We start from the raw sequence: 26,776 nt of genomic DNA on the forward strand, positions 1-26,776 counted from the left end.
ACTGCAATGATTTGTCTGCAATGGCAAGAGGAAAGCTGCAGCTCACTGGGAAGGAGAAACTCCAACTCAGCCTTTGGCACCAGCTGAGTGTATCCAGAGTGCAACCCTATTGCCAGTCTGTGACCAAGCCTACCTCAGCTTCCCAAGCTCTGCCTGCTGGCTGAATGTCTCCCGCAGCAGAGACCTGAGGTCTGACAAGGTCAGGGCCTTGTTCACTTTAACTGTATAGTCACAGTGGACTTTCAGCAGGATGGATCTGTTCTCGCTGGAGGATGCTTTGTCCTGAGCCAGTGGGACCTGCAAACAACCAGGAAGCAAAGGAGAATCTGCTCTCGGTGGGTTGGTTAGAGCGATTTCACCAGCAAATATCTGAATAACAATAATGCCTATTTTTATGCAGGTTTCAGAGTAGCAGCCGTGTTAGTCTGTATTTGCAAAAAGAAAAGGAGTACTTGTGGCACCTTAGAGACTAACCAATTTATTTGAGCATAAGCTTTCGTTAGCTACAACTCACTTCATCGGATGCATACCGTGGAAACTGCAGCAGACTTTATATATACACAGAGAATATGAAACAATACCTCCTCCCACCCCACTGTCCTGCTGGTAATAGCTTATCTAAAGTGATCATCAGGTGGGCCATTTCCAGCACAAATCCAGGTTTTTTCACCCTCCACCCCCCCACACAAATTCACTCTCCTGCTGGTGATAGCCCATCCAAAGTGACAACTCTTTACACAATGTGCATGACAATCAAGTTGGGCTATTTCCTGCACAAATCCAGGTTTTCTCACATCCCCCCACCCCCATACACACACAAACTCACTCTCCTGCTGGTAATAGCTCATCCAAACTGACCACTCTCCAAGTTTAAATCCAAGTTAAACCAGAACATCTGGGGGGGGGGGGGGGAGGGGGGGAAAAAACAAGAGGACACAGGCTACCTTGCATAATGACTTAGCCACTCCCAGTCTCTATTTAAGCCTAAATTAATAGTATCCAATTTGCAAATGAATTCCAATTCAGCAGTTTCTCGCTGGAGTCTGGATTTGAAGTTTTTTTGTTTTAAGATAGCGACCTTCATGTCTGTGATTGCGTGACCAGAGAGATTGAAGTGTTCTCCGACTGGTTTATGAATGTTATAATTCTTGACATCTGATTTGTGTCCATTTATTCTTTTACGTAGAGACTGTCCAGTTTGACCAATGTACATGGCAGAGGGGCATTGCTGGCACATGATGGCATATATCACATTGGTGGATGTGCAGGTGAACGAGCCTCTGATAGTGTGGCTGATGTTATTAGGCCCTGTGATGGTGTCCCCTGAATAGATATGTGGACACAGTTGGCAACGGGCTTTGTTGCAAGGATAAGTTCCTGGGTTAAAAAGAAAAGGAGGACTTGTGGCACCTTAGAGACTAACCAATTTATTAGAGCATAAGCTTTCGTGAGCTACAGCTCACTTCTTCAGATGCATATCGTGGAAACTGCAGCAGGCTTTATATATACACAGAGAATATGAAACAATACCTATTCCCACCCCACTGTCCTGCTGGTAATAGCTTATCTAAAGTGATTTCCAGCACAAATCCAGGTTTTCTCACCCTCCACCCCCCCACACAAATTCACTCTCCTGCTGGTGATAGCCCATCCAAAGTGATAACTCTTTACACAATGTGCATGACAATTAAGCTGGGCTATTTCCTGCATAAATCCAGGTTCTCACATCCCCCCCACCCCCATACACACACAAACTCACTCTCCTGCTGGTAATAGCTCATCCAAACTGACCACTCTTCAAGTTAAAATCCAAGTTAAACCAGAACATCTGGGGGGGGGGGGGTAGGAAAAAACAGTGGTTCTGTTGTGTGGTATGTGGTTGTTGGTGAGTATTTGCTTCAGGTTGCGGGGCTGTCTGTAGGCAAGGACTGGCCTGTCTCCCAAGATTTGTGAGAGTGCTGGGTCATCCTTTAGGATAGGTTGTAGATCCTTAATAATGCGTTGGAGGGGTTTTAGTTGGGGGCTGAAGGTGACGGCTAGTGGCGTTCTGTTATTTTCTTTGTTAGGCCTGTCCTGTAGTAGGTAACTTCTGGGAACTCTTCTGGCTCTATCAATCTGTTTCTTTACTTCTGCAGGTGGGTATTGTAGTTGTAAGAAAGCTTGACAGAGATCTTGTAGGTGTTTGTCTCTGTCTGAGGGGTTGGAGCAAATGCGGTTGTATCGCAGAGCTTGGCTGTAGACGATGGACCGCTATTCCTACCTGCATGCCTCCAGCTTTCACCCTGACCACACCACACGATCCATCGTCTACAGCCAAGCTCTGCGATACAACCACATTTGCTCCAACCCCTCAGACAGAGACAAACACCTACAAGATCTCTGTCAAGCTTTCTTACAACTACAATACCCACCTGCAGAAGTAAAGAAACAGATTGATAGAGCCAGAAGAGTTCCCAGAAGTTACCTACTACAGGACAGGCCTAACAAAGAAAATAACAGAATGCCACTAGCCGTCACCTTCAGCCCCCAACTAAAACCCCTCCAACGCATTATTAAGGATCTACAACCTATCCTAAAGGATGACCCAGCACTCTCACAAATCTTGGGAGACAGGCCAGTCCTTGCCTACAGACAGCCCCGCAACCTGAAGCAAATACTCATCAACAACCACATACCACACAACAGAACCACTAACCCAGGAACTTATCCTTGCAACAAAGCCCGTTGCCAACTGTGTCCACATATCTATTCAGGGGACACCATCACAGGGCCTAATAACATCAGCCACACTATCAGAGGCTCGTTCACCTGCACATCCACCAATGTGATATATGCCATCATGTGCCAGCAATGCCCCTCTGCCATGTACATTGGTCAAACTGGACAGTCTCTACGTAAAAGAATAAATGGACACAAATCAGATGTCAAGAATTATAACATTCATAAACCAGTCGGAGAACACTTCAATCTCTCTGGTCACGCAATCACAGACATGAAGGTCGCTATCTTAAAACAAAAAAACTTCAAATCCAGACTCCAGCGAGAAACTGCTGAATTGGAATTCATTTGCAAATTGGATACTATTAATTTAGGCTTAAATAGAGACTGGGAGTGGCTAAGTCATTATGCAAGGTAGCCTGTGTCCTCTTGTTTTTTCCTACCCTCCCCCTCCCCCAGATGTTCTGGTTTAACTTGGATTTAAACTTGGAGAGTGGTCAGTTTGGATGAGCTATTACCAGCAGGAGAGTGAGTTTGTGTGTGTATGGGGGTGGGGGGGATGTGAGAAAACCTGGATTTGTGCAGGAAATAGCCCAACTTGATTGTCATGCACATTGTGTAAAGAGTTGTCACTTTGGATGGGCTATCACCAGCAGGAGAGTGAATTTGTGTGGGGGGGTGGAGGGTGAAAAAACCTGGATTTGTGCTGGAAATGGCCCACCTGATGATCACTTTAGATAAGCTATTACCAGCAGGACAGTGGGGTGGGAGGAGGTATTGTTTCATATTCTCTGTGTATATATAAAGTCTGCTGCAGTTTCCACGATATGCATCTGAGGAAGTGAGCTGTAGCTCACGAAAGCTTATGCTCTAATAAATTGGTTAGTCTCTAAGGTACCACAAGTACTCCTTTTCTTTTCACCATACACACTGTAACCAGAGTGATCACTTAAGTTGAGCTATTACCAGCAGGAGAGCGGGGGGTGGGGGGGACCTTCTGTAGTGATATTCAAGGTGGGCCATTTCCAGCAGTTGACAAGAACATCTGAGGAACAGCAGAGCTCAAAGCACTTTACAATCAGTTAATGTATTTATCCTCACAATGTCCTTGTGAGGTACAGAAATATTATTATCTCCCCTTCACAGCTGGGGTGCTGAGGCACAGAGACATGAAGTGACTTACCCAGGAAGTCCCTGGTGGAACAAGGAACCGAACACAGGTCTCCCACATCTCGGCCAGTGCCCCGACCACTAGCCCATCCTTCCATAACCAGAGTCAAGGGGGGGGGGGCTTAACCCAAATGCCAACCTCAGTGCCACCAAACTCCACGTGGCATAGAATATGAGCCAGGATCCAGATGTGAATTTCACATGTGGGGGGCATTTCTCCAAACCCTGGATCCAAACACTTCCATTTTTCCTTTTGGAAGCGTCTGGATCTGAATCCTATAACTCAGACACATCTGCTCGGCACAGGAGTATTCAGCATAGGAGTATTCAGCTCCAGAGGGGAGACAGGTACTCCCTGTATTATCATGCAAACATGTCCCTGAGATGATGCTGCCAGGTCCCATAATTTCCTGTGGAAATTTCAGCTGCCAATCCATGCAGCTTGACACAGCACTGACTCCAAAATCACAGGCGGTCTAGTGGCTGTGCCAAATAAAGTGGGGCTGCTGGTGACCTCATCAGCAGCTGCCTCTGACAAAGAAAGGCTCTGTAGGCACAAGTCCAATGTGAGGTAGGAAAAGGATACAGAGATGATTTCTCTAACCCCAGAAATGCAGCGCTCTCTGTGATAGAACATAGTGGTTGTTAACAGCACAGAGCAACAGTCTGGGCCGGGAGAGACAGAAGAAGAGGAAGATCAAGGACTCAAGAGTAACAGACAAAAGTCCATCTGGGAGTTAGGATCTCTCTGGGATGGGGGAGGGGGAACTGGTCTGGAAGAAAAGGCTTTCCAGTGAGCCCCAAAGTTTTGTGGTGGCTCTGGAGTTTTGGGGGAAGTGGGCTGAATCCACCCTTACCTTTGGCAGCAGTGATTTTATAGCCTTAATGGTTTGTGACATTGGGGAACATTGCACCTGCGAGTCTGCTTGCGGATCAGCATCATTTGCAGCAGTGTCTTCTCCCTCAGGAGGTCCTGCAGGGCAAAACATTGCCAAACAGCCATCATGACAATGGGCAGGGCCTCTTTGGAGGAGATAGGGTTGGTCAGCTTTGGGGGGGTCCCACTGAGCCACATCTGGAGGGACTCCAGGCAGCACGAGAAGCCACCGATTCTACGGCCGGAGCTGTCCATCCTCCCCTCTCGGGACAGGTGTATAGAACCCTGCCTGCACTCGTCACCATAGCAAGGGGGGCAAGTGACAAATGGCAGCAGCTGCATTTATTGCGCACCAGCTCTGAATCACCAGGTGCCTGCCAACCAGTTCACTTCTATTTGGACACAGTTGTGGCCCCCAGTCTCTGTTCAGAGCAGAATGAGTGGGCCACAGCGAAGCAAAGTGTGTGCAGTCATCCCTGACACACATGATCTACCCTGCTACCAAGGTGCTCTTGGGTTACACGGTCAGTCCATCCCAGAACCACATGCTGCAAGTGGGGAACTAGCCCTGCCGGTAGTGTAGGTTCCCTAGAGCAGTGGTGTTTTGGGGCACTGGTGGGTGATCCCACACAACTCCCATTGGGATCCTTACCCCCACATGCCCCTTCAGTCCCAGAAAGCAGGATTTACCTGGCTGCTGCTGGTCCATTTCCTGCAAGTGGGGCCGGTTGGGGGGTACTTTAACAGGGGGAAGAGGGATCCCATTACTGACTTTCTGCAAGAGAACAAAATGAAAACGAACTGATCAGACACGTGAGGAGAGTGTGGCTGAGGCCACTGTGAAGCAGAACAGTTCTAAGGAACTGAAGTTTTGGGAAATCAGCTCCCTTGTTCCCCACTGGCCAGAAGGGGCAGGTGGCAGCTGGTTTGCGTCACTGAGTAGATTGCAGGCTATGACTTTAAAGGTGGGCAGAGCCTCAGGGATTGCTGATTCATTAACTCAGGTATGACATGGAGTACTCAGGCTCCTCCAGGCTTCCCCAGAGGGTGGTTACCCACCTGGTACCCATACGGGTTTGTTTTATTTTGCTGCACTGTTAGCTCTGTTCACCTCTCTGGGATCCAGACCCCACATTTAGTCTGGGGACAGCCACCTCCCCATCTGAGCAAAAATGGAATCCATCTTCACTGGGATTTCCATGGCTGATCCCTCTGACCCAAGGGCTTATCTGCCCCTCACTCAGCTCCAAGGTTCTGCACTGAACAGACTGGGTGTCTGCACTGAAATGGTTTTACAGCAGGGAACACTACCAACTCCATGGGATAAATGATAACAGAGTCAGGCCTGAAGAGCCAGTTTCTCAACTACAGTAGGGACAGTGGAAGTTCATTCTCTAGAGGCCACTAGTATGTCAGAACGAAAGTGGGCTCTGAAATTCCCTGCTTGCTGCAGTAGGCGCATGTGTGTGAGTCACACCTTGTCTGCTGGAGGATTCAAGTGGAGACAGCTTTCAGACAGGTCAAGCCATTAAAGCAAGGCTGCATTGGTTATAATATGGAGGGTCCTGGCTGTGAGGAGGAGGGGGTAAAAGAAATGGATTTTTCCAAAATGGAAGCTTCGACTGCAGGAAATAGATCAGAGCTGTGGAAAAAATTCACCTTTTGCCTGCTGCTTGGATTTTGCATTGTCCCTCGCTGGCTGAAAGCCCTGAACCTACACATGGGGTGTTTCTGAAGAGAGAGCCCACTGCCTTGCTCTGTGGTTCAGACACACAGCACAAGTGGCCTGGCTGTGTTTTCTCTCCCTTCCACACCCCATAGTCACAAGATTGTCCCCTTACCCATTTATCAGCCTTGGGGGCATGAACAGGCTCCAGGTGAGAGGTCGGTATACGCAGTTTCTGGGGAAATACAGAGCAGAACAGAAAATAAGGTGAAACCAGGCTGCATTGAGCGGAAACAGACACTCTTCTGCCCGGTGCAGGAGATTGTCTTCTCTGGTCTTGACAACCCCACCTTGCCCCTCAGTCATTCACACCCTTGTGGCATTGTCATTTCCTGGCATGCCACTCTGACCAGGTCACTCTGTCTGCTGGCCCACCCTTCTCCATCATCACAAACACAAACTATGCGCCATTGCTTTCAAGGCCCTTCACAGCCTGTCCCCACCTACCCATCATCGCTCAAGATGTTGAATCCTGCCTCTGAGCCGCCAGCCTTCCTCACCCACTTGTTAACTTTTAAAGAGGTACCTTTGTGCTTCCTCCCATGTTGCCCCTCACACGCGGGAGGAGCTGCCTCCATCTTTCTTCGGTTTCCTCTTTATAACTCTCCTGTGCTGTGATACCTACCAGAGAACTTGACAATGGTTAGGCTGCTGAGACTACTGCCTGTCAGACTGACCAGTCTTACCTCACTGTTTCCTTGTGCTCGCCCATCTGCCTGTTGGACTCACCTGTTTTCTCTGCCTTATACTTTGATTGTAAGCTCTTAGGAGCAGGCACTGCCCTTTATTCTGAGTTAGTACAGGTCACAGCACAGAGCGATCCTGGCCCATGACGGGGCTCCTGGCCTCTAATGTTAAATTGGCCTACTGAGGATTGCATGTGGGAGGTGATGCCCACTTGCGGACACAGCAGCACATTGCTCTCCCTTCTGAGGACCCTGCTTTCCATACGGCAGTTGCGAGCAGGCCACTGAATGAACCCTAGACACATTTTGTGCACTTTATTCTGCAGGAGGCGAGGCTTCACAATTAGTGTGAATTGTGCACCTGCTAGTGGTTCTCGCCGAATGTTTCTAGTTGCATAATCCCTATGCAGGATCCATGTGTGTCGGAAGGGATAAGGATCAGAAAAAGCTGAGCTCTCCAGTTTACTGGCCAATGGAATTAGAGAGATGACGGGGAAAAGTCACTGGGATCTGAACAGCCCTTAACAGCTGCTGCTGTTAGTGTCTGTGGTGGGGTGGTCACCCTGCCATGCCTCAAAGGGCTTAAAACAGCCCAAAGAGAGGGCTGTAGCCGGAGGAAAGCTAGGCTGACTGGGGGAAGTAGCCACAGGTGGGGCCATGCCCCAATCAGGCCACAGCTGGCCCTATAAGAGGGCTGTTAGCCAGGGGCTGAGAGAGACACTCTGTCTAGCTACGTGGAGAGAGGAGGACCTGGCTGACTAGGAAGCTGAGGAGGGTACCTAGGGCAGAGGGAGCTGGGGAGCTCCAGCCTAGCAGAGCCCTAAGCTGCAGTCTGAGGTAAAGGCCCACAAAAGGGTACTAAGGCTGCAGAGGAGCAGCCCAGCCCAGACCTAGACAGAGGCAGCTGGTCTGACCCCCCGCCTTGTCAATGATGAGTGGTACAGACTGCAGTCTGCCCCAGGGAGTGGGGGCTAGATGATGACTGACAGTAGCCACTGAGGTAAGGAAGGGACAGGGGGTTGGGGGTCCCCTGGGGAGGGGAGACCCAGACTGAGGGGTTATTGCCAGGGGGCAGAACCCTAATCTAGAAGGGCACTGGGGTCTGGGAGGGGCACAGGGCCAGCAGCAGGCGAGACACCGACCGGCAGAGGGCGCTCCTGGCTGAAAAGAGCTAATTCCCTGGACAACCAGCAGGAAGCGCCGCAGCAGTGAGTCGTCACCCCATCAGTGTCCAATCTATGAAAGTGAACTGGCAGCTTCAGAGAAGTTAATGTCATATCCCACCCTCTTGGCTGCTCCTGCTCCTGAGAGCTACCAAAGGAGCATCCTATTAAAGCCTCAGCAAGCCCCAGCTGGCAGGGAGTCCTGTAGTGTCTACTGATGCTGTGCTAGAGGCAGGAGTGCCAGCCTGCCAGTTCCACATACCTGTCCGTCCCATATGGCTGTAGCCCAGCCATCTGCCCCTTTATTTAGTACAAAGATGATGGTGCTGCCCTTCACTGCCATCTCTTCAGAGCCCTCTGGGTAATAATGAGTCACGACTCGATAGTAACCTGAATTGTGGTCTCTGGAGAGGGGGAAAAAAAGGAACAGCTTTACTCAGCACCCTTTGGGGCTGTCACTCTCCCACTGTGGGGTGTGGACACCACTGGCTTTAATGGGATGCCCTTCTCTTTGCCCCTCTGGTTATCCTTCTTGGAGACATTCAGGCTAGGAATAGCCGTTGCCATCCTGTGGCCTTTCCACTGGCTCTTCTGCCAATGCACTTTGAAATATAAAGAGTTGTAGGAGAATCACTGGCCCTCAAGTGCCAGTGCACCCTGGAACAATGCCACGCTTCTCTGGGGTGGAGTCCCCCCTGCATTCTGCTGGAGGACCTGTCGTTTCACTGGCGTCTGAGGAAAGCCACACCCTTCTACTCTGTTCTTAGTACTTACATGCCTCCATCCCCATAGCATTTCACAAACATCAAGGACTGTCTCCTTCCCACACCGCTGTGCAGTAGGAGAGCATCATTACCCCCATTTTACAGATGAGGAACTAAGGCAAAGAGTGATCAAGGGACAAATTTTCAGAAGAGCTCAGCACCTACAGTTCAGACTGGACTTTCATTGGGGCTCCACACCCAGTTAGACACCTAAATCTGTCCAAGGTCCAATGACAAGAGGGTTGTGGTAGAGCTGGAAACCCAGATCCAGTGTCTCACTTCAGAGCTCTAACCACGAGCCCATCCTTCCTCCCACAGGGTGATCCTTCCTCGCCACATACTCTCAGTTGTGAGCTGAGTAAGCTCGAGAATGCTTCCCTTGGGCACATCTCCCCTCATAGGCAGCAGTAGCCTTGGGCTGTGTCTCCATGGTGCAATTATCATATTTATGGTCTGTCAGAGATGATAACCCATGAACTTTTGGAGAAGAACACGCCATCAGCAGATGATGGGACAGACTGGCGCAGACAGAGGTTCCCTCTTTTGCCTTCCAGCCATTTCTGAGAATTCCCACAGGGAAACTCCAGCTGGGGTGTGGGCTCTAGAGTGGGGCTGAGGATGAGGGGTTGGGGGTGCAGGAGGTTGCTCCGGGCTGGGATGAAGAGGTTCAAAGGGTGGAAGGGGAATCAGGGATGGGGCAGGACGTTGGGGCACAGGAGGGGGTCAGGAGTGCAGGCTCCTGGTGGTGCTTACCTCAAGCAGCTCCCAGAAGCAGGGGCATGTCCCCTCTCCGGCTCCTATGCGGAGGCGCGGCCAGGTGGGTCTGCATGCTTCCCTGTCTGCAAGCGCCAACCTTGCAGCTCCCATTGGCCACAGTTTCTGGCCAATGGGAGCTGCGGAGGTATCACTTGGGGTGGAAGTAGCCTGTGGAGCCCCCTGGCTGCCCCTAAGTGTAGGAACTGGAGAGGGTACATGCCGCTGCTTGTGGGAGTTGCGCGGAGCGGGACAAGTCCTGGCCCCCGTGCCTTGGCAGAGCTTGAGGGCCGGATTAAAAGGTCTGGAGCACCGGATGCGACCCCTGGGCTGTAGTTTGCCCACCTCTGTTCTAGTGTGTGAACTCTAGAGCTGGGTGCAACTTTCCTGACAGAGCATTGTTCCATCAGAAAATACCATTTCAATATAATAAAAACTTTCTGTCAGAATGTATTGATTTTGACAAATTTTGGTTCACAAAATGTTTCCTTACAAGTGTTTCAATAAGATCAACCCGATCAAAAAAGAATATTTTGATTTTTTTTGTTGTTGTTTTGAAATGCCCTTTCATTTAGAAATGTATTTGCGTTTATAGTCTATAAGTTATAGTGTAAAATAAACGGCTGGAATCAGAATGAAACATTTCAATTTCATTTAAATGGAACATTCTGACTGACCTGAAACAAACAGTTTTGGAAAACTTCGTTTCACAGGAAATTTAAATTTTTCATTTTTGTTTAGATTTGGAATGAAAACAATTTCAAAATGTCAGCATTTCCTGCTGAATGAAAATGTCGAGTTTCAAGTGGCTCCAAGAATAGGGTTGCCAACCTTCCCAGATTGACAGGGAGTCTTCTGGAATTAGCCACAATCTCCTGGAGGCTATTGAAATCAATCTGGGAGATTTTAATAGGCTGCTAAAAGTCCAGTCGGCGGCACAGCACGGCTAAGGCAGCCTGCCTACCTACCCTGGCTCCACGTGGCTCCCAGAAGTAATCTGGCTCCTAGGCGCAGGGGCGGCCAGTGGATCTCTGTGCGCTGCCCCTGCCCTGAGCGCCAGCTCTGCAGGTCCCATTGACCAGAAACTGTGGCCAATGGGAGCTGCAGGGGCAGTGCCTGCAATCGCACAGAGCCAGGGTAGGTAGGCTTCCGGGAGCCACCCGAGGTAAGCGCCTCCCAACTGGAGCCCAACCCCTTGCCCCAGCCCCGAGCCTCCTCCTGCACTCAAACTCCCTCCCAGAGCCTGCACCCCCGCCTGCACCCCAAACCCCACATCTCCAACCCTGCTCCAGAACCTGCACCCCCAGCTGGAGCCCTCACCACCTCCCACACCCCAACCCCTTGCCACAGACTCACTGTGAAAGTGAGTGGGGGGGGGAGGGGCCTCTGAGAAGGGGCAGGGAAGGGGGCAGCGCATGGGTGTTTGGGTTTGTGCAGTTAGACTGTTGGCAACCCTATTCAGGAACCACCTTCTAGCTTTTCCAGATGAAAACAAGGGGCCAGATTCAGCCCTGGAGTATTGGAAGCACAAACCCAGGGAAGTCAATGGAGCTGCACCTCCTCAGACCAGGGCTGAATTTGGCCCCAGTTACAGCAGTGCTGACAGGAGCATTTGGAAGTCTTGTCCTGGGGGCTAGAGCCAGAAGACTGAGAGTCAATAGTTGTGGGTTCTAATAGTGGCACTGCCATTGACTTACTATGTGGTCTTGAACAGGTCACTTAACCTCTCTCTGTCTCTGTTTCCCAACCTGTGACACGGTATTTAGCTTCCTCACAGGGTGGCTGTGAGGCTTAATCTATGTCTGCAAAGGGCTTTGAGATCCTTGCAAGGTGTTATAGAAGTAGGGGACGTAGAAGTGGGTGGCAACCTAGGCAGCAGTGACCATGAGATAGTTGAGTTCAGGATCCTGAAGAAAGGAGACTAGCAAAATACAGACCCTGGACTTCAGAAAAGCAGACTTAGACTCCCTTGGGCAGGATCTCCTGAGAGGATAATATGAGGGGGAAAGGAGTCCAGGAGAGCTGGCTGTATTTTAAAGACACCTTATTGAGGGCACAGGAACAAACCATCCCGAAGTGCAGAAAGAATGGCAAATAAGGCAGGCGACCAGCTTGGCTTAACAGTGAAATCTTCGGTGAACTTAAACTCAGAAAGGAAGCTTACAAGCAGTGGAAATTTGGACAGATAACTTGGAAGGAGTATAAAAATATTGCTAGAGTATGCAGGGGTGTAATCAGGAAGGCCAAGGCACAGTTGGAGTTGCAGCTAGCAAGGGACATGAAGGGTAACAAGAAGGGTTTCTACAGGTATGTTAGTAACAAGAAGAAGGTCAGGGAAAGTGTGGGACCCTTACTGAATGGGGGAGGCAACATAGTGATGTGGAAGATGATGATGTGGAAAAAGCTGAAGTACTCAAAGCTTTTTTTGCCTCGGTCTTCACAGACAAGGTCAGCTCCCAGACTGCTGCACTGGGCAGCACAGCATGGGGAGGAGGTGAGCAGCCCTCAGTGGTGAAAGAACAGGTTAAGGAGTATTTAGAAAATGGATGTGCACAAGTCCATGGGTCCAGATCTAATGCATCCAAGGGTGCTGAGGGAGTTGGCTGATGTGATTGCAGAGCCATTGGCCATTATCTTGGAAAATCTGTGGTGATCGGGGAGGTCCCAGATGATTGGAAAAAGGCAAATATAGTGCCCATATTTTAAAAATTGGAAAAAAGAGAACACAGGGAACTACAGCCTCACTTCAGTCCCTGGCAAAATCATGAAGCAGGTCCTCAAGGAATCCATTTTGAAGCCCTTGGCAGAGAGGAAGGTGATTAGGAACAGTCAGCATGGATTCACCAAGGGCAAGACATGCCTGACCAACCTGATTGCCTTCTATGATGAGATAACTGGCTCTGTGGATATGGGGAAAGCAGTGGATGTGATATACCTTGACTTTAGCAAAACTTTTGATATGGTCTCCCACAGTGTTCTTGCCAGCAAGTTTAAAAAAAGGCATGGGTTGGATGAATGGACTATATGGTGGATAGCAAACTGGCTAGATTGTCGGGTTCAATGGCTAGTGATCAACGGCTCGATGTCTAGTTGGCAGCCAGTATCAAGCAGAGTGCCCCAGGGGTCGGTCCTGGGGCCGGTTTTGTTCAACATCTTTATCAATGATCTGGATGAGGGGATTACAGTGGACAAGAAGCAGGATATGAATCAACAGTATGCCCTTGTTGCCAAGAAGGCCAACGGCATTTTGGGCTGTATTAGTAGGAACATTGCCAGCAGATGGAGGGAAGTGATTATTCCCCACTATTTGGCACTGGTAAGGCCACACCTGGAGTATTGCATCCGGTTTTGGTCTCCCCACGACAGAAGGAGTGTGGACAAATTGGAGAGAGTCCAGTGGACTTATTATAAATTATTAGGGGGCTAGGGAACATGACTTATGAGGAGAGGCTGAGGGAACTGGGCTTGTGTAGTCTGCAGAAGAGAAGAGTGAGGGGGGATTTGATAGCAGCCTTCAATTACCTGAAGGGGGGTTCCAAAGAGGATGGAGCTAGGCTGTTCTCAGTGGTGGCAGATGACTGAACAAGGAGCAATGGTGTCAAGTTGCAGTGGGGGAAGTCTAGGTTGGATATTAGGAAACACTATTTCACTCGGAAGGTGGTGAAGCACTGGAATGGGTTCCCTGGGGAGGTGGTGGCATCTCCATCCTTAGAGATTTTTAAAGCCCAGTTTGACAAAGGCTTGGCTGGGATGATTTAGTTGGTGTTGGTCCTGCTTTGAGCAGGGGGTTGGACTAGATGACCTCCAGTAGTCTCTTCCAACCGTAATATTCTATAAGTGCCAGGTGTTGTTGTTAACTACAATGGCTATCACAGTCACACAAACCTTTCTCTCACACAGCATTTTCTCCACAGTGATAGATCTCTAGGACTGGGATGCTACAGAGTCTTCAAACCAAAACCTCTGCAGCCAAGACAAGGTACCATGAATAGAAATAGTGACAGAAGAGTAAAGCCAGCTGGGGCTGGTTACTTACCGCACAGCATTGACACTGGGTTCATAAAAGCCCTGTCTCTGTGGAGAAACAACAGCATCTATTTCATAGTGCCAGATTCCAAGCCAGAAGGGACCATTGTGATAATCTAGGCTGACCTCCTCTATAACACAGGCCAGAGAACTTCCCCACAATGATTTGTAATAGCTTGTATCAGGCAGAAATGCAGAGTCTGAGCGGGAGTTTCAGTCTCTGACATTTTCCCTCCTATTCTCCTGTTCACACTTGTCACGCAACCAATCACCACTTTAGGGACAGTCATCAAGGCCACTCCACACTGCTGAGCAGTGCTGGCAGCCCCCTCTTCTCTGCCCACCCCACCCAGTGGAGACCAACCTACTTGCGTGTTTCCCCGCTCCTAACATTCACATGACAGTGCACCCCTCTCCCCCGGAGGAACCAGGCTCACACGGCTGGGCAAGTGAGTTAAACATTACATAGACTCTGCTGCAGCAGCTTTAATTTAGTGCAGAGAAAAGAATGCTCCATTCAGGGGGCAGAGACTTATGTGCCTCATCTGAGCCCCTCTGGCCAATGATGAAGCAAGACTGATGGGGTCTGAGGAGTGGAAGGATATCTGCAGTGATATGGCAATTGGATGGTAGGAATTGCTAGGCAGGGGGAGACATGCAGGACTCAGAGCCCTAGGGAAACCTCTGCACACTAAAATATTATGTAGTCCATGAGAGGTTCTCATCCTGATGGATGCCTTTGGCTGGGGACCCTAAGTGGAGCTATATGACAGCGATGCCATTACATGACCTTGCCATGCATAAATCAAGTTACCATAAGTCATTGCACTGTCCCACTCACCTGTGGCCTGAGAGGCTCAAATCCGATGTACTCATCATTGGGAATGACGGAGGAGATCACCTGCCAGAGGACAGATCAGATCAGCCTCTGGATCACATGAAGGAACAGCCCGGCCCTGTTAAAACTGCCTCTGGGAACCAGCCACTGACCCTGGTTTCCCCATGAGCGAGTCCCTAGCACCAAGTAGCAGGGCTTAAAAAGTCACAGCGCACAATGGAGAGTGCAGAGCTGAGTCCAGGCAGTAACCCCATCTACTCCAGGGGCTTGGTTTTCTAGCTCTTGCCACGCTGGTTTTCTACATGTCTGTGAGTGAATCTGAGAGCACAACCATTCATTTTCCCTGCACTCAAGAGGCTCCTGGCCTGTGTCACTTACACAAAGGGTGAAGAGATAACAGAAATGAGAAGAGAAATCTTCTGATGACCTGCTAATATTCTCTAAAAGGCATTAACCAAACAACAAAAAAGTCATCCCACAACAAGTGGGAATCTGCTACAGCTCAGAGGGTCAAACCCTGTGGGACTGGTTAGGTGAGCCCACATGTCTTGAAAGACTGGTTCTTAAGGACAGAGCCATTGCACTTAGAGTCTAAAGAATCTCAGCTGATATTTCTCAGGCACTGCAGCTGGCAGAGGGCCCAAGCAATGTTGCTCTCAGGAGGCTGTCGGTGCTGTGGCGGGTAGAGGACCCTGGCAGTAACGTTCTCAGGAGCAACCAGAGCCCTGGATCGTAGTTTGCTCATTGCTGACCTCAGTCACCAGGGCACCATGCTAACATTCTTACAGTAGGACTGACTTTTCTGCAGCCTAGGGGGCCTTACCTTGGGTTTACCCAGGAAATCTTTTGAATCCAGCTGCTCAACTTCCTCCTTTCGTGGTCTGAAAAATTCCCCCAGGGGAACATGTACGGGCTCCAGGAGGAGATGATTCTACAGTGGGAGGTGTGGGGGGTGGGGAAGAGATCAAACCAAGGACACCAGATATCATTAACCACAGCTTAACATTTAAAAAATAAAAGTAAATACTGCTTCCCCCATGGGGTCTGGTCAATCCAGGGAATTCAATGTGGCAGAAATTATGTAATTTAAAAAGTGTGACCTGGACTTGACCAACATGTAGAGGCTAAGATAGTTCACACTTCTGTGCATAAGATGATTTCTGGAGCTACCAGGAAGGGGAAGCATGAAATAAATGAAGGGAGAGCATGAAATAAGATTTGCTAAATAAATCTCTAATCTGCTTCTCCTGTTCATCTTCCTCGATTTTAATGTTCTCTGTAAATTGTAACTAGAGTCTAGCATTCAGATCCCATACAAGCAAATCAATTTTTATGAAGTACAAAGAATGGGATGAAAATAATACTGAAAATAGCATAATGCCATTTTTGGAATCAATGGTGAAGCTTTCTCTGGAATATTATGTTTACTTCTAGTCACCCTACCTCATACAAGTCATGACAGATATGAAAGGGGTTCAGGGATGAGTCTTAAAAGTCATTAGCAGGATGGCGAGAGATTTGTACAAGGAGCAAATGAAAAGACTGGGACTGTTTCCTCTGGAGAGCAGATGCGTAAGATGAGACATGACAGGTATACAAAATAATGACCAGTCTAGAAAAGATAAATCAGGAGCTCCTGTTTACCCTCTTTGATAATACAGGAACAAGATATGAAATCAAAAAGCAACACACTTAAAACAAATAAAAGGAAATACAGCACTTAACTGGTGAATTAACCAGTAATTAACCTCTGAGGTTCATTGTCACAAGATATCACTGACGCCAAGGATTAGCCATTTTTATGGACAATAAGAAGATCCAGAGTTACATTCGACAGGGTTTTTTATAGCATTTTATAGGGGAGATCACCACTGTGCTTTAGAACACAAGCGGATCCCTAACTGGCAGCAGCTAAGATGAAACTTCCCCTATGACCAGATTATTCCATAACTGTTCACTATGGTGTTACTAGTTATCTCTGAAGCATCTGGTAGTGATTGAGACAGGATGCTAAATTAGATGGACAATTGCTCTGACAGGCTATCACAACTTCTATGCTTGGAAGGAAAAGCCACTGTAGGCAGGTTGCAGGCAGGGGGCAGATACAACAGCTGGAACACTCCAATCTTTGGAGTGCTCATAGCCCAGGTGGAGACTTTTTAAGTTGGGCCCTATGAAATCCCCAGGGTTTAACCCTTTATAGTTAAAGCAAAGATTTTGTCACAGATATTTTTAGTAAAAGTCATGGACAGGTCATGGGCAAAAAAGAAAAGTTCATGGAAGCCCTGACCTCCCTGGCTTTTACTAAAAATGTTAGTGACAAAATGGGGATCCGTGGGTCCCCACATTTCCTGAAGTGGGGCAGCTGCGCAGGGGCTAGGAACCGCCTGCAGCAGCTCGGGGCTGTGGGGTACCCCTGCCTCCAGCAGCTCTGCAAGCCCCACCACCCACAGCAGCTGGGAGCTCAGGGGTTCCCCCGCCACCTGCAGCAGCTGGGGCTGCAGGGCTCCTCTGCCGCCTGCAGCTCCAGGGGCCTGCAGCGGCTGGAAGATTGGGGGTTCCCCCTCCACCAGTGCCAGCTTGGAACTCTGGGGGCTGCCAGAGGTGGTGGGGGTACCCCATAGCTCCCTGCCCCTGCAGGCAGTGGGGGACCCTGAAGCTCCCGACCACACCGGAGGCTGAAGTCACAGAGGTTGCTGGAAGTCATGGATTCTGTGACTAAATCTTAGCCTTATTTATAGTCAGTCTCACCTGCACCCGCTCAAGGGCAACATCCAGGCTTGTGGGTCTTCCTTCAGGCCTCTGTCTGACAGCCTCCTCCAGGGTTATTCTAGCTTCCTGCCACAGCCCAAGCCGGCACTGCACTGCTGCAGTATTGTACAGCACCTAAAACCAGTAGTAAGGGGATGAGACTCTCAACAGCAACTCGAGGAATCAAAACAACTGGAAGTTCATTGAAGCTAACCAAATGCAGAAACACAAGTGAAACAGAAAGGTGTGCCCAGAGCATCACAGACACAGCAACCAGATCAGCCTTTCCTCTGCTGTTGATCATGGGGATTCTGCTGCAAGAGCTGTCTTACAAAGCTTCACATACAGAGCTCAGAGAAAATAAACTCTGCCCTTCATAAAGCTGTCCTGCTAGGCTCAGAGCCTTTGGGTCAGATCTGCACTAGTCACCAGGGTGCTGGAAGCAAAGAGGTACATGGGGCACAAAAGAGGAAGAGTTCTCAAAGGAGGATCATCTCTGACAACATTTGAGGCACTGTAGTTTAGTCCCTCTCTAGGCACCAGTGGCTCTAACATTTCCCTGTGTATATTTTATGGCTTTCTGCAAGCATGTATCCTGCTGCTGTGATACCCTTGTTCTGTGGCATACAGCGTACTCAATGACAGCACATTCACTAGCCACACTCTGGGAGGAAAAGCAGTGGGGAGTCACATGGACAGATATGTGCTCTTCTACAGAGTTCAGACAACAACCAGGCAACTTAGTATGAGGATCCACCAAGTCTTGAACCCTGGCTGGAAGAGTGTTGTAGTAACCAGGCAAGGACTTCTACAGGGCTTTATTTTTTAAAGTGGAAACGTCTTTTCCAAGCAGCTGCTGCACCCTTGGTAGCTCTCCCTCAGCCTCTACAACTCCTCCCCCGTCCTTCCTGTTTCCTGTCCTTTCAGACTCCAACAGCCAGTGCTCCCAGTTCTAATCATTACAAGCAACATCTAAACACCACAAAGAGGCTGGCCCAGAGGTGCTAAGCTCGGTCCAGATGTCAATAGCCAGATGTTATAGAGGGTGCCTGTAGCATTCCTGCAGCTTTCCCCGACCTCAAAACCCCATGCTTTTCAGGAAAGCTCCGCTGAGCTCTCCCCACGCCCTGTGTGCTATTAATGCGGCAGGTTAGGCCTGCACACACATGTACAATGAGCAGCAGAGCATGTAGGACTTACACAGCTAGCAGCACTATAATGGAACACATCTGGCCCAGATATCACACGTGGGCTTCCTAACAAGGTGTCCAATTCCCACATTTAGGAATCAAATCAACCTCTAGGCTCATTAAATCGGCATTTACAAGCCCAAGAGGCAATGTAAGCATCCAAATGGGAGACCTGCATGTAACTCTAAGGTGCCCACATTGAAAAGCTGGGCCCAGGACATAAAAAGGTAGGTCTGTGTCTGTGATTTGGAAGTAACCTTTGGGCTAGTGGAGATAAGCGGCATTAAGGAAGCGACAAGAATGAAGAGCAATACCCGCTTTCCCTAGGAGTGTGCATTGCTGGCAAACCCAAGGACCAGCACTGGTTCCTGCCTCAATAGTTATTGCCCATCCTCCTGATCAAAGGCCAGAGGCTGTAATGGGGGAGGGATAGCTCAGTGTTTTCAGCATTGGCCTGCTAAACCCAGGGTTGTGAGTTCAATCCTTGAAGGGGCCATTTAGGGATTTGGGGCAAAAACTGGGGATTAGTCCTGCTTTGAGCAGGGGGTTAGACTAGATGACCTCCTGAGGTCCTTTCCAACCCTGATATTCTATGAATAATGCTACTGTTCTTCTAATAGATAAAGACAGAAGAAAAAGAGATGGTGGAAAAGTTGACCAGAAGATCCTCCTCAGCTAGCATTTAGGTTGATGACAGAGCAGTGGCTTGTTGGACAGTGGCACCAAGGGGAACGGAGTCTGGGAGATGTCCGAGTGACAGATGCTGGAGGAGTGAACTGATGTGGGGAAAATAAGCACATAACCTGAGATGGGCCATGATCTGCTGGTAAGATCATAGGACTAGGATCCAGAACTACTGAGTCCTATTCCTCATTGTTATTGACACATGGATAATAATACTTACCCACCTCACAGAGGTGTTGCGGAGATTAATTAAGGCTAAACTATGGTCCAATGGATTTCAGTGGTAAAACTCTCATTAGCTTGTGTGGGACCAGGGTTTAGCCCTTACTTTTGTAAAGATCTTTGAGATACTAAGATGAAAGCAGATCATTAGAGCATTAATCACAAATGATGATTTATCACCATCGCCATCGACATACACTTGTGCTGATGGTGAAGTCCTCCAGTGGTATTTTGTTTTCATTTTTTGCAAAATGTGAAACCTTTTCAAAGGACATTCGATGGTCAACATGGTGTGAATACACATCTTGATATCTTCTAAAGAATGCTTCATGAATATATGTTTGTGCTTGCCAGTGTGTGCACCAATCCCATTCCCCCAGCCACCCTTCAGACGTGCCTGGGGCCCTGCACTTTCGAAAGGCATACCCATTGTTTTCAAAGGCATGACAACAAAGTGGAAGGAAATGCAGGAAGAGTCACACTGCTGCTGTATAGAAGCTTTATTACACAGCATTTTAAGGAGCACATGCATGAATAAAGTTGCCTGACAGGTTCTGGGACATGCCTGACCAGAGACACACAATGACTCTTTCCACATTTAGGGGAGTCGAAGTATTAAACTTTTTTCTACCTGATTTTCAGTGCATTCAAAAAGATTCAGGACACAGGAAACAAAGTAATGTAAAGGAGACTAGCTAAAATGTACAATAGCTGCATCTCTGTTTAAAATGTTTTTACTTCTCAAAACCCCTTTGTCACACAGACTGCACTAGTCTGTGACCTCTGTCCCTTAATTCCTCAGAGAAGTGTTGCCATAAACATAGAGCTAAGGATAGCATAAAATCCCTCCTTTACCTGTAAAGGGTTAAGAAGCTCAAATAACCTGGTTGGAACCTGACCAAAAGGACCAATAAGAAAAGAAGATACTTTGAATTGGGGGTGGGAGGGGGAGAGGTTTTGTTTGTGCTCTCTTGGGACAGAGAGAGGGACCAGGCAGGAAAAAAACATCTCCTAAAACCCTACCTGAAATAAGCATCTCAGATTACAAAAATTGTAGGTAAAGCAAGGAAATGCATTAGATTAGCTTTTGTTTTAGCCTGTGAATTTTCCTTATGCTAAGAGGGAGGTTTATTCCTGTTTTTGGAATTTGAAGTTGAGCCTAGAGGGGACTCTTCTGTGTTTTAAATCTGTTTATTACCCTGTAAAATTACCTTCCATCCTGATTTTACAGAGGTGCTTCTTTTACCTTTTTCTTTATAATAAAGTTCTTCTTTTAAGAACCTGATTGATTTTAGTGTCCTAAAGATAAAGGGTCTGGTCTGTACTTTTATTAAAGGCATTTGGTTAGTATATTATGCTCAAGCCTCCCCAGGAAAGGGGATGAAAGGGCTTGGGGGAATATTTTGGGGAATCAGGGACTCCAAGTGGCCCTTTTCCCTGGATGTTTGTCTAAATCACTTGGTGGTGGTAGCAATACCATCCAAGGAGGAGGAAAGGATTTGTGCCTTGGGGAAGTTTTAACCTAAGCTGGTTAAAATGGATGAATGGACTACAAGGTGGATAGAAAGCTGACTAGACTGTCGGGCTCAATGGGTAGTGATCAATGGCTCCATGTCTAGTTGGCAGCCGGTATCAAGTGAAGTGCCCCAAGGGTCGGTCCTGGGGCCGGTTTTGTTCAATATCTTCATAAATTATCTGGAGGATGGTGTGGATTGTACGCTCAGCAAGTTTGCAGATGACACTAAACTGGGAGGAGAGGCAGATACGCTAGAGGGTAGGGATAGGATACAGAGGGACCTAGACAAATTGGAGGATTGGGCCAAAAGAAATCTGATGAGGTTCAACAAGGACAAGTGCAGAGTCCTGCACTTAGGACGGAAGAATCCAATGCACCGCTACAGACTAGGGACTGAATGGCTAGGCGGCAGTTCTGCAGAAAAGGATCTAGGGGTTACAGTGGACGAGAAGCTGGATATGAGTCAACAGTGTGCCCTTGTTGCCAAGAAGGCCAATGGCATTTTGGGATGTATATTAGGGGCATTGCCAGCAGATTGAGGGACGTGATCGTTCCCCTCTATTCGACACTGGTGAGGCCTCATATGGAGTACTGTGTCCAGTTTTGGGCCCCACACTACAAGAAGGATGTGGAAAAATTGGAAAGAGTCCAGCAGAGGGCAACAAAAATTATTAGGGGACTGGAACACATGACTTATGAGGAGAGGATGAGGGAACTGGGGATGTTTAGTCTACGGAAGAGAAGAATGAGGGGGGATTTGATAGCTGCTTTCAACTACCTGAAAGGGGGTTCCAAAGAGGATGGATCTAGACTGTTCTCAGTGGTAACAGATGACAGAACAAGGAGTAATGGTCTCATGTTGCAGTGGGGGAGATTTAGGTTAGATATTAGGAAAAACTTTTTCACTAGGAGGGTGGTGAAACACTGAAATGCGTTACCTAGGGAGGTGGTGGAATCTCCTTCCTTAAAAGTTTTTAAGGTCAGGCTTGAAAAAGCCCTGGCTGGGATGATTTAATTGGGGATCGGTCCTGCTTTGAGCAGGGGGTTGGACTAGATGACCTCCTGAGGTCCCTTCCAACCCTGATATTCTATGATTCTGTGATTCTAAACTGGTAGAAATACATTTGGGGGTCTTTCATGCAGGTCCCCACATCTGTACCCCAGAGTTCAGAGTGGGGAGGGAACCCTGACAGGAATTCACTGTGCATGAGCTAGGGAAGTCATAACAACCCATTACATCTGCCACATGGGATAGAATCCCCAATATACAAGTTATATACACTGAGTAAAGAACATACACAGACATTAAGATTATTAGTTGGGTAAATTGTCTTTCTTTTATATTGTGCAGCAGTAATTTCTGCTGTGTTTACATTTATAATTATTGGACAGAACACTGGGCGTTTAAAAGAATGTGCCAAATAACATTACCAATTGCAGACCAGGCCTTGTTAAGTACAACTTGGGATTTGTTCACAGTTTGCATTCTTAGGGCTATGTCTTCCAGTTAGGCCCATGGGATGTGTGAAGAAGTGGGAATTTTCTGACCTATTTTTAGGAATTTATGTGTGCCTCAGTTTCCTTCTGTACTTTGCATTGCTACCCTGTGAGTGCAAAAGGGTTAACACCACTTCTGGAACACCTCAGGAGATATGAGGTATGTGTGTCACTTTGCTGTCCTGCGTCATTAAAGAACAGGTTTAAACTAATCCAGGTCAACAGAGGATGTGAAGAGACAATGAGACCCCCATCCCCACCTCTTGCCCCATCCCAATGACTGAACAGTTGACACCTAATAGCAGGAACTCCTGCCCACCCCCCTCCCAGGCAGAACACGTGAACTCAGCTGGAGAACAAAGGCAAAAAGGTGTCGGGTGGCTGGAATAAGGGCTGCCCTGTGGAAGGACTCAGCAGCTCTCATCTGGAATGAAGACAAAGAGCCAGAGCCAGTACTGGAGTTGAAAACCACTTTCACTGCATTGGCGTGGCCAGGACGGACTATTACTTTCCGGTGCCAACCTGAGAACTCCCAGACTCTGTGGCCAGGTGATTAATCAATTGTCACCTTGTTTTGAGAAGGCTGCCTGCGCGGTTGCAATACTCGCTGTGAGCCTTGTGCCCTGCCTGGGCACAGCACCAGCCTTTAGGGGTGTCAAGTTTGGCTGGATGTATTCCTGGAGGTCTCATCACACGACATAATCTTTAATTAAAGATTAATCTTTCATTCCTGGAGACTGCAGGACAACCCTGGAGGCAGGGGTGAAAGTAACTTAAGGGATCCTGAGGAGGCGGGGGGGGGGGGTGTCCCTCAGGTGGAAGGGGCGAGGCCTTTAAATCCCTGGGCGCTTTAAATCGCTGCTGCTACTCCAGGGCTCTGGTGTCAGTAGTTGCAGCTGGGAGCCTCGGGCCCTTTAAATCACCACCGGAGCCCCATGGTAATGGTAGCTGCAGCGGCGGCCAGGAGCCCCAGGGCTCTGGCGGCAATTTAAAGGGCCCGGGGCTCTGGCTTCGGTAGCAGTGGCCGGGAGCCCTGGGCTGTTTAAATCACCGCCAGAGCCCCATGGTAGCGGTAGCTGCGGTAGCAGCCGGGAGCCACAGGGCTCTGCTGGGAGCCCAGGGCTCTTTAAAACTGTCTGCCTGGGGAAGCTGCCCCCTGCCGGTATGGTCGGCTGTGTACCGGCTCTTCCTGGTATGTCATACTGTACTGGACCGGTTTACTTTCACCTCTGCCTGGCGGGTTGGCAACCCTACCAGCCTCCCATAGGCATCTGGCTTGGCTGGATTTGCTGCAGATAGTCACGGAAAGAGACAGGGACCACTGGTGCCCAAAGGCCCAGTCTTGGAGTCTGAGTTTGATGCACACAGCTTGGAAAGCATCCAGTTGGCTTTCCATTGCCGATAAGTAAAGATATATCTCCTACCCACCCACACACTCACCTCCCAGGCACAGAGCATGTGCCTTAGTCCCAGTTGTTTGTAGTCAATGAAAGGGTTATTTCTTAGGTGAGTGAGGGCCATGCTGCAGTCATACAGAGCTTCTTCATACCTGCAGTGCACAAGGATAAAGATGAAAATGAGAACTGAATGCCCAAATTTGCAGAAAAAAGTATCAAGCTCAGGAACCAGACTAGCAAAGAGGATTCTTCTCTTCCCAGCAGGCTGGGTTAGAGGAAGCTTCACTGGAGAAACATATGGAATCCCTAAATGTAGACTGTAGTTTCCCTTTCCTCCATGATGATCTGCTCTCATCCCACTATCTGAGTCTGTTAACTTTTGACATCCAAAATGCAGTCATGATACTGAGGAGATGGGAGAAAGTGGAAAGACTAACAGTTCCTTGCTAACTCTAGAAACTATTCACATTATGCTCCAATTATGGGAATTGGGATCCCTTTCAATTTTATCCTAACTAGTGTCCTTGCAGAAATTTCAGAGAAAAAGAAAGTGCTGAAGGGTAATGCTGATACTGGTCAACAATTTCCAGCTAAAGGGGAAGGGACTGAGAAAACCCTGCGGCTGGCCTGTGCCAGCTGACCCATACTCTCAGGGCTCAAGCAGGAGGCTGTTTAATCGTAGTGTAGACTTATGGATTAGGGCTGGAGCCTGGGCTCTAGGGCCCTGTGAGGTGGGAGGGTCCCAGAGCTCAGGCCAAGCCCGGAAGTCTATACAGCAATGGAACAGCCCCACAGCCCAAGCCCCGGCCAGCTGTGGGTTTGTCTCTGCTGTGTAGACAAATCCTGAGAATCAATCTTTTTTGAACAACATATGTATAAATGCAGAGGAACTCCACTGATTACAAATGGAATTGCTCTGAATTAGAGCTGTGCAGAGGATGGAAGATCTGCTTGGAGAACAAATTCCAGAGTTCTAAATTTGGCTTCATTCCAAATTTGAAAAATGTGAAGTTCTCTGCAAAGGAATTTTTTTTCATTTCAAATTGCTGAAAACATTTCATTTCTATACAGAATTTTAAAAAATCAGAATGAATAGTCTTTTCAAAATGAAGAATTGAAACATTTTGTTTTGACATTGTCTAAACTTTCTCTCCTTTTCTTCTTCCTAAATGAACTCCTCAACGGAACGGTACATTCTAACAGAATATGATTCCACTGACGTTCCTCCAATCAGTTCTACTCTGAATTTACCCCAGTGTTGTTCAGAGCAGAATTTGGCTCAGCCATTTTGACCAACAGGAATGGCAATGGCCACCCTCCCCCAACAGAGGGGAGCAGCCACAGAGACACAAAGGTCACCTTATGGGGACAACTAAAATCATAACAGGGACGGGGGGAAGGGGAGTGAGGTCGGTGTTGCTAGGAGCCCAGGTGCCAGCTCATGCCAAGGCCCCAGGCCTCACTGAACACTGACAGATGCACAGCTGGAAAACAGTCTAACTCACCTGTGTGTTAGTATTGTTAAAATATATGACTTAGATTTATAAGAACGTGTTTATTGTTTAGACTTTATGAAGGCTTGTAGGATGCTGCATGTATTAATCTTACTTATAACATCTGTACCCTGTAAGAGTATATAAGATTATATGAAGTGTTTGCATTGTAATCCTCTGTAACTGTGTAAGTCATCAAATGGAAAGGAGCATTAATTAATGTAGAAATACTGGCTTCCTACAGAAGGTGTTAGGTCCTGCCCACCAAGAAGATCCACAAAGGAGCCATTGTGAAACTGTAATGCTGTCTGGAGTGGCTCATGACTGTGAGTGCCTACCTCAGGGCAAACTGTTAGAAAACAAGGGCAGAACCCCAAACTGGCGGTGTGGTCTATAATTACATTTCCCCAAGCCAATAGCAAATGTGAACTCCTGGATCACTTTACCAGGCTCACCATGGAATCACAGACAGTCCTCTCAGACTCTCCAGTCTATATTGCCACCCAGGCAAGCTGAACTTTGTGATAAAAGGTTCTTTAAACTCCAAACCACACCACATCAGGTTTCTCCCAGTCCCAAGAGACCAGTCACCCCAGATCAGCTGGTACTCCAGATCTTACACCAAAGACAAGGCTGGCACCCAATTCTATAGTAAACTAACTATAGGTTTATTAGCTAAGAAAAGGAAATGAGAGTTATTGAGGTTAAAACAGTTAAAATATATGCACAGGTAAGTCACAGTTTGTAACTCCAAGTGGTGTCAGTGATGTAATAAACTGCCAGTTTCCCAAAAGTCTTTCAGGGGCTGTGCTCTGCTCCTTAAAGGAGCAGAACTGGGCTAGGGAGGGCATTCATTCTTTACATGGCTTTAACAGCATATGTATTGTGCTGTTAAATTGGTCAGGAGTCCTCAAGAGGAGTGTGGGGGGGGCGACGGAAGGTGTTTAAAGAGTGTTTTTTATTCTGTTTCTCCCCATTGGTCTGAATTATCCATAACATTCATACTGCATCACATCAAGTCCAAATCATTAGAGGAATGCCTCTGCTTGCACTGACCAGAGGATGTTTGGATTCTGATGTCAGCCCAGTTCTGCACCCTGATGGGAATCAGGTGTTGTCCAGAGTGCACACAGAATTCTTCTTTGCAGCCAAACTAGTCTAACGTGCATTTTGCGAACTGGAACTGGAGCAGCAACACAAAGAAGACAAATGCCTCATTTTCCAGTTTTGTGGGTGAGAGAACTATAAGTGAAGATTATAATCATAGAATCATAGAATATCAGGGTTGGAAGGGACCTCAGGAGG

General features: G+C 48.1%; 1 protein-coding gene across 7 annotated transcripts in view; it reads right to left on the reverse strand.

Moving 5' to 3' along the window:
- Nucleotides 1-26,776, reverse strand: part of NOXA1 (NADPH oxidase activator 1) — a 58,955-nt gene that overhangs the window by 18,349 nt on the left and 13,830 nt on the right. For all 7 annotated transcript variants that reach the window (XR_012155272.1, XR_012155270.1, XR_012155269.1 and 4 more), the window contains exons 3-12: nt 24,022-24,130; nt 17,473-17,607; nt 15,545-15,652; nt 14,725-14,784; nt 13,894-13,931; nt 8,603-8,744; nt 6,607-6,666; nt 5,456-5,540; nt 4,746-4,861; nt 134-297 (exon numbers count right to left, since the gene is read on the reverse strand). Coding sequence is in view for 3 of the 7 variants with exons in the window: in XM_073314593.1 (XP_073170694.1) it covers nt 134-297; nt 4,746-4,861; nt 5,456-5,540; nt 6,607-6,666; nt 8,603-8,744; nt 13,894-13,931; nt 14,725-14,784; nt 15,545-15,652; nt 17,473-17,607; nt 24,022-24,130 (1,017 nt within the window). In the remaining 4 variants the exon portion in view is untranslated. The remainder of the gene's footprint in view (nt 1-133; nt 298-4,745; nt 4,862-5,455; nt 5,541-6,606; nt 6,667-8,602; nt 8,745-13,893; nt 13,932-14,724; nt 14,785-15,544; nt 15,653-17,472; nt 17,608-24,021; nt 24,131-26,776) is intronic.

Source organism: Lepidochelys kempii, chromosome 16, assembly GCF_965140265.1.
Source record: "Lepidochelys kempii isolate rLepKem1 chromosome 16, rLepKem1.hap2, whole genome shotgun sequence".
NCBI lineage: Eukaryota > Metazoa > Chordata > Testudines > Cheloniidae > Lepidochelys > Lepidochelys kempii.